The sequence below is a fragment of the Amblyomma mixtum genome, chromosome 6 (genome assembly GCF_055824585.1).
Source record: "Amblyomma mixtum isolate Tamu chromosome 6, ASM5582458v1, whole genome shotgun sequence".
Taxonomy (NCBI): domain Eukaryota; kingdom Metazoa; phylum Arthropoda; class Arachnida; order Ixodida; family Ixodidae; genus Amblyomma; species Amblyomma mixtum.
In genome coordinates, this window is record NC_143017.1 from 55,033,963 (window position 1) to 55,040,935 (window position 6,973).

General features: G+C 52.3%; 1 protein-coding gene across 1 annotated transcript; it reads left to right on the plus strand.

Moving 5' to 3' along the window:
* Positions 1 to 2,670: 2,670 nt before the first annotated feature.
* Positions 2,671 to 5,013, plus strand: LOC149339183 (uncharacterized). The gene has a single exon (XM_089550417.1). It carries the CDS (start codon positions 3,020 to 3,022, stop codon positions 5,006 to 5,008), a length of 1,989 nt encoding a protein of 662 aa, XP_089406543.1. The 5' UTR covers positions 2,671 to 3,019; the 3' UTR covers positions 5,009 to 5,013.
* The last annotated feature ends 1,960 nt before the right edge of the window (positions 5,014 to 6,973 follow it).

Below are 6,973 nucleotides of genomic sequence, written 5' to 3' on the forward strand. Positions count from 1 at the left end.
GAAATAACCCCGGCTCCTGCGTCCTGGAATTCCTCCAGAATTTCTTGGGCGGAAGATGACGGGTCCACTCCACGGACAATACCTTTGGTGCACGCAAGCTGTTCCGGAATGAAGGCTTTGACCGGAACTGCAGTAAAAGTACGACACCGGAGCAGATTCAACACACACTCAATGTTTGCCGACTTGCAAAGTATACCACGCCTGCCAAAAGGTCGCACTTCAGAGATGTCGAGATAGTGATTCGACAGACTCTTCAGTTCGTGCTGGATCGCTTTAGAATGCTTCATTTTTAATACTCCATCACCTAACGGTATAAGCGCCACCGGAATCGCATCTACACCATTCCTCCCAAAAGAAATCAGAGGCAAGCTTTCGACCGGCAGGCTGGCGAGCCAGGCTGCCGAGCCCCCACCCGGGGAGGTGAAAGCCATGCCTACAGCCAGCGCAAAGGCAACCTCACATAACTCAAATATACAGTGCTAACCTGAATCCTGACCAAAAAAACCCCGAACGTGGAACGGCCTCACCAAACAGAAACGCCCGGCACTACCAGGAACCAAAGCAGATAGGCAGGCAGATAGACTGCATGCATGCTTACGTGCAAGTGGAATAGGGGCACCGACCCTGTGAGAAGAAGGAAGATGGACCTCTTCTTTCTCGTCTGCTACTAGCACAATACCCTTATAGAGCAAAAATGGCTGAGGCTTAACTTGGGTAAGCCTGGAGAATGCGAAGCATCATCGTGTCGCGTAATTTGGAGGCGCACAACCACAGCGACGGCGCGAGGTGGGCCTCCGTTTCTCCACTGCCGTGACGTCAACAAGTCACGTGGTGTGGCATCATCGTGTCACGTGATTTGGAGGCGCACAACCACAGCGACGGCGCGAGGTGGGCCCCCGTTTCTCCACTGTCGTGACGTCATCGTGTCACGTGGTGTGACGTCATGTATCCCGTGATTTGGAGGCGCACAACCACAGCGACGGCGCGAGGTGGGCCCCCGTTTCTCTACTGTCGTGACGTCATCGTGTCACGTGGTGTGACGTCATGTATCACGTGATTTGGAGGCGCATAACCACGGTGAAGGGCCGAAGTGGTAGCTAAAGTAGTATGCTTCGCATAAAAAAGTCTTTCCTATCCTATCCTATCATCGCTACATGCGCAACAATCGCGTAGCACAATGCAGCACTCAGGCTTTCGCCTTTCGCCACTTTAGTCGCTAAAGTTCCTCGTAATTTTAAGGCGGAAGCCTTTAATGCCTCATCGTTGTAAGCAGGAGTTGGCGACAGAAATGTCACGCTTTTCAATTGGTAGAAATGGTCGTGACGTCCCAGTGCGGAAATTTCAAACGATGCCAATTGTACTTTGGCTAGTAACCACGCAACCAATGGTACAGTGATTCTTCACGTAAGTGGATCTGAGTTTAGTTACTTAGTTAATTAACCAATTAGCCTTTCTAGTCACACCAGATAAGTAAATAAAACCGAGTAGGAAATTGGTGGAGTTGGGGAATCGAACCATGGTCTCCGTAGTGCGAGGCGAGCATGCTAACCACTGCGCCATGCGAGCGAGCTGGTTTGGAATGAACAAAGGCGCGTCTAGTGAATACCGTGTCTTTGTTCCCTCCAATCTTCCTCTCTTCCCATTACGGCGAGGTTCAGGTGTCCAGCGAGATATGCGAGATAGATACATTTCCTTTCCTCACAAACGAAATTACCGACGAGCAAGGCATAGAGCCGAACGGGCGATGGCGTTCCGTGGACTCCCTGTCAGCGTTGGAAGACGCTGCCACGTTCCACTCGAAGCTTAACATTTTAACCATAGATCATTTACACAAGCACTTCTGCAACACCACGCTTAAGGCTTTCGCCTCACCACACTTTAGGTCAACAAAGTTCCCGCCTGAATTTTAAGGCGAAAGCCTTTAATGGCTCACACTGTCGTGACCAAGACGTATTAGCAAATTTGTCCGCGTTTCAGGATGGTCGAAATGGTCATGACGTCACTGCGCTCGAATTTTGACGGGTGTCCACCGAAATATGTGAGACAGTTACTGCGCAATTTCCTTTCCTAGAATAGAATTTTCGACTGGTGTCCACCTAGGTAGGTTAGACAGTTGCTGCGTAATTTTCTTTCCTGAAATACAATTTTCATTTTCTTCCTTACGGCCCCTCTTTCTCTTTCTTCTTTCACTCCACTTCCTCTCTTCCTTTACGGTGCGGTTCAGGTGTACACCGAGATGACAGAGAATTACAGCGCCATTTCCTTTCCTCAAAAAGCATTGCGTTCAAAGGGCAACGCATCGCGCCAAACGAGTGGTGGCGTTCCGTGGACTCCCTGGCAGCGCTACAAGACGCTGTCGCGTTCCACTCCTAAAGGCAAAGGTTAAGCGTCATTAATTCGCAGTTAATTATTGCACCAACAGAATGTGAAGTGAACAGTCGCGTAGCAGAATGCAGCACTCAGGCTTTCACCTTTCGCCACTTTAGCCGCTAAAGTTCCTCGTAATTTGTTTTGTGACGCGAGATGATGCCCATCAGGAGCGTTTTTAAAGCACGCAGCTTGTTCTCCGTGATCAAGATTTTCTCTTGCGATGCCCAGTCCTAGGCTTTCTTCACAGCCATGTGACAGTATTTCCTCACGAGGGTTACTACGATTTACTAAATATTATGCGTTAAAAATTGCTACAAATTGGCGTGGCCTTTCATTTCGCAACCAGCTTCCGGTAAACGAACTAAATGTAACATCATGATGCTACGCAATTTATATTTGAAGATTGAAAATTGGATTTTGGGAAAGGAAATAGCAGAGTGTCTGTCTCACATATCTTGGTTGACACCTGAACAGCACTGTTAGGGTAGCGATAAAGGAGGGACTGAGCAATCTATATTTCTTAGCGCTATTTTCGATGTCATTAGCTGCAACTCAAGCGCTGTGAGTTCTCGTACAAAGAAGTGAAAGACGCTGACTGAACCGAGCTTGTGCTCACGCTCCTCGTGCCATTTTCGAACAGTCCGACGCAATGGGCCGAGCCATCGGTTCGCGTCGCTCCCCTGGGAAATCTTGTCGGTCTCCCTGCCTTCGGCATAGGCACCGTCGGAGTAGTAGCAACTCTTTAAGGCGGCCACGTTTACACCATGGTCCGAAGGTCAGGTCTTTCGAGGCGCTTCGGTCGCCGGACCCAGCGGCCAAGCCATCGCACAGAGAGCACAGCGTCAACGCACCTTTGAAGGCCCGCCTGCACTCACCCCACCGCAGGTCCAGGAAGCACTACACAGGCGTTCGTCTGAGAGAGCTCTTGCGGTCACCTCGCCCAGCGTCTAGGCCATCACTCAGGAAGCACAGCATACATGGACCTCTGACGGAACTCCTGCGGTCGCCCAGTCCTACATCTGGGTCATTCCCCAGGGGCTACATCACCGATGAGTCCTTGCGCGTGCGCCAGCGGTCGCCGTACCCAGCGTCTGGGCCATCACGCAAGGCGCGCGGCGCAGATGCTCCTTCGCGGACGCTCCTGCCATCGACTCGCCCCGAATCCTGGCCATTGTCCAGGGAGCATGGCGCCGATGCCCCTTTGGAGGCGCTCCTCCCGACACCCAATCCCGCGCCTAAGCCATCGCCCAGGGAGCACGGCGCAGGTGGTCCTTTGGGGCCGCTTTTGCCCTTACCTTACTCCGCAGGGCGGTGGTCACCCATGGAGTACGAGCTCGACGTCCCTCTGGACCCGCTCCTGCAGTCGCCCCGCCCTGCGTCCAGCCCATTGTTGCCCACGGATCACGATGAAGGTGCCAGTTTGGGGGGGCTGCTGCCATCGACTTCCCCCGCTTCTAGGCCATTGTACAGGGAGCATGGCCCCGATGCTCCTTTGGGAGCACTCCTCCCAACGCCCTCTTTCGCGTCTAGGCCATCGCCAAGTGAGCACCCCACAGTTGATCCTCTAGGGCCGCTCCTGCCGGATCCTTACCCCGCACGGAGTCGATCACCCACGGAGCACGTGGCCGATGTCCCTTTTGGCGATCTCCTGCGGTCGCCCTCCCCTGCGTCCAGCCCACTGCCCACGGAGCACGCTGCAGATGCTTTGGGAGCGCTGCTGCCATCGCCTTACCTCGCATCTAGACCATTATCCTGGGAGCAAGGCGCCGATGCTCCTTTGCCTGCTCTCCTCCCGACGCCCTATCCAGCGTCTAGGCCATCGCTGAGGCAGCATGGCGCAGAGGCTCCTTTTCGGCCGCTCTTGCCGTTACCTCGCTCACCAGAGAGGCGACCAACCAGGGAGAGAGAGGCCGATGCTCTTTCTGATGCGCAACAGTGGTTGCCCTACTTTGAGTGCAGCCCATTGCCGACGGAGTGTGCTGCAGATGGTGCTTTAGGGGCGCTCCTGCCATCGCCTTACCCCCTATTAAGACTACCTCCCAGAGAACACGGCATCAATGGCCCTTCGCGGGCGCTCCTGCCGACGCCCTATCCCGCGTGTAGGCCATCACAGCGCGGTCCCGATTCTCCTTTGGGGGCACTCCTACCATCGCCTTACCCCGCACGGTGGCCATCACCTAGAGAGCACGGAAACGATGTCCACTCGGACGCGCTTCTGCGGGCGCCCTACCCTGCGTCTAGCCCATCGCCTACGGTGCACGGTGAAGATGTCGCTTTGGGGGCGCTTCTGCCGTCGCCTTGCCCTGCACCTAGGCCATTGCCGTGGGAACACTGCACCGACGCCGCTCTTGGGCCGCTCCTGCAGTCGCCCTATCTCGCGTCCAGGCCCAGGAAACACGGCACCATTGGCCCCTTGAGGGCGCTCCTGCGGTCACCGTACACCACGTCTACGTCGTCGTCCAATGAATACTGCATCAATGTCCCTTTGCGGGAGGTTGAGCGGTCGCCTTACGTTACATCGAGGTTATCGCTCAACGAATACTGCACCAGTGCTCGTCTGAGGACGCTGATGCGGTCGCCCATACCCGAGGCTACACCGACGCGCAGACTGGACGGCACCGATGCCCCTCTGTGGTAAATTCGAAGAAGGTAAGTACGGGGGGAGCATTGGATGGTGGGCCGATGATTTGTGTGTCTTCGCGTTAGTTTTAAGGAGTGTTCGAAACAACGGTAGCGCCTCAAGTTCCTTCGCTACTTAATCTGCTTGCACGCTTGTGCTGGTGTGGTTGTCGTGGTCCCAGGGAGGCTAACTGACCCGGTTCACCGTCACTATGAAAAGATGATGTGTTCTTAAAGCAATGTTTTCACGAACCTAGTTTATAGCACGATTCGCCTTTCTAACTGTTGCGTTGCGTTGCACAGAAGAAATGGGTACCCGCTTTTATGTGCGAGTGACAAAACGGCAGTTTTATGTATTAGTATGAAACGTTTCTCAAATTCTGTTGAGGAACCAATGACAGGAATCTGATCACTAGAGCGCGCTCCGCATTATTCTGGATTAGAGTGCCTAGATGTGGGCACCGCTGTACAGGGTGGAGACACCGCCTTCATGGCCGCCATCTTGGAGCAAGCGCAGAAACACCGGGCTATGGTGGCTAGAAGGGGTACCATAGCCGGGCTATGAAGCCTCAGCTGTTCTTGTTAGGCATTATTTTGCGTTAGCAGGCTAAGATATATAAAGTGTGTGCACGTATACTCGCATTTCTCACCACTTATTGCTCACAGATAAGAAATAGAAAAGGGCTAGCGTATGCTTGCGAGCACAGCTCTCAAGGAAGAAGGACAATTGTACAGCAAGATCAGCACATGTTCTTTGACCGTCTCGGATGCTCAAAGCGGTTATTTTGCCTTGTGACTGGCTTGTGAAGCAATTGCTGGGCATGAATCAATTTATAAGATACATAACATGCAGTAGGCTTCAACTGCGTCTCTTGCTGCATATAAAAACTGGTTTACGTTTCAGTCAGCCGTTTATATCGAAGAAGTTTTGCATCGCAATGGTTCATCGTAAATTGTAAAACGGACATAGAAGGAAGTGATGAGCCATGATGAGTAGACCAAACGTTGACACGTGTCGCACTCTAATGTAGCATTTTATTTGAAAACAATTCTCAGCAACCTTTTGAAGCTTCCTCTAGCTGGACGAATAGGAGCAGGCATTTCTGAGCTGGATATTTAAAACTGGTGCCAATTAGTTTTCCTGCTTTACAGTTCTAATACTGGCATGAGACGGACAAATTTACCTTCGCTTGAATTTGACTTAAACTTAGGCAGGTACTCGCGCGCTTGACAGGGGTACACTTCACCTCCCAATCTGTCACTATACTGGAAAGAAAAAGCTGCATTCGGAGTTAACTTTTAAACCGCGCAGGCAACTTGCTTCCTTGCGACCTCTTTTGCAAGGCGACGCTGCTGCACCTGATAGTTCACGTCAGAAGTTGCCCCGCGGCTATTCGGAACTGCGATGAGGACATAACGGTGAGGACGAAAGATTGTTCCTGCGGATAATTTGAGAAAAGTTTCCTCTAAAGGACTTAAGAATCACTGCAAGTGGAAATGGCAAGTCTGTAATGGCATCGTCTGTAAGTAGCCAATGGCATGTGGCAACCTACCCACCGGACTACGAACGAACTTAGCCGCCGCGGTGGCTCAGTGGTTATGGCGTTCAGCTGCTGACCGGAAATACGCGGGCTTGATCTCGACCGCGGCGATGGAATTTCGATGGAGGCGAAATTCTAGAGGCCCGTGTACTGTGCGATTTCAGTGCAGGTCAAAAAACCCCAGGTGATCGAAATTTCCGGAGCCCTTCACTACGGCGTCCCTCATCGCCTGTGTCGTTTTGAAACCAAGCGAACGAACGTAGTGCACTACCTATATGCAATTTGTATACAACCACAGTTTACCGAACCATAGTAAGCAACTCGCATATAACGGTCTTCCATATGTTAACCTCGAATGTAACAAACTTTTACGCGTTAACAAATAGTCGAGCTCACGTATAACGAATGTGACAGTGGCGCGAATTGACTTCGTTTTATCCGAG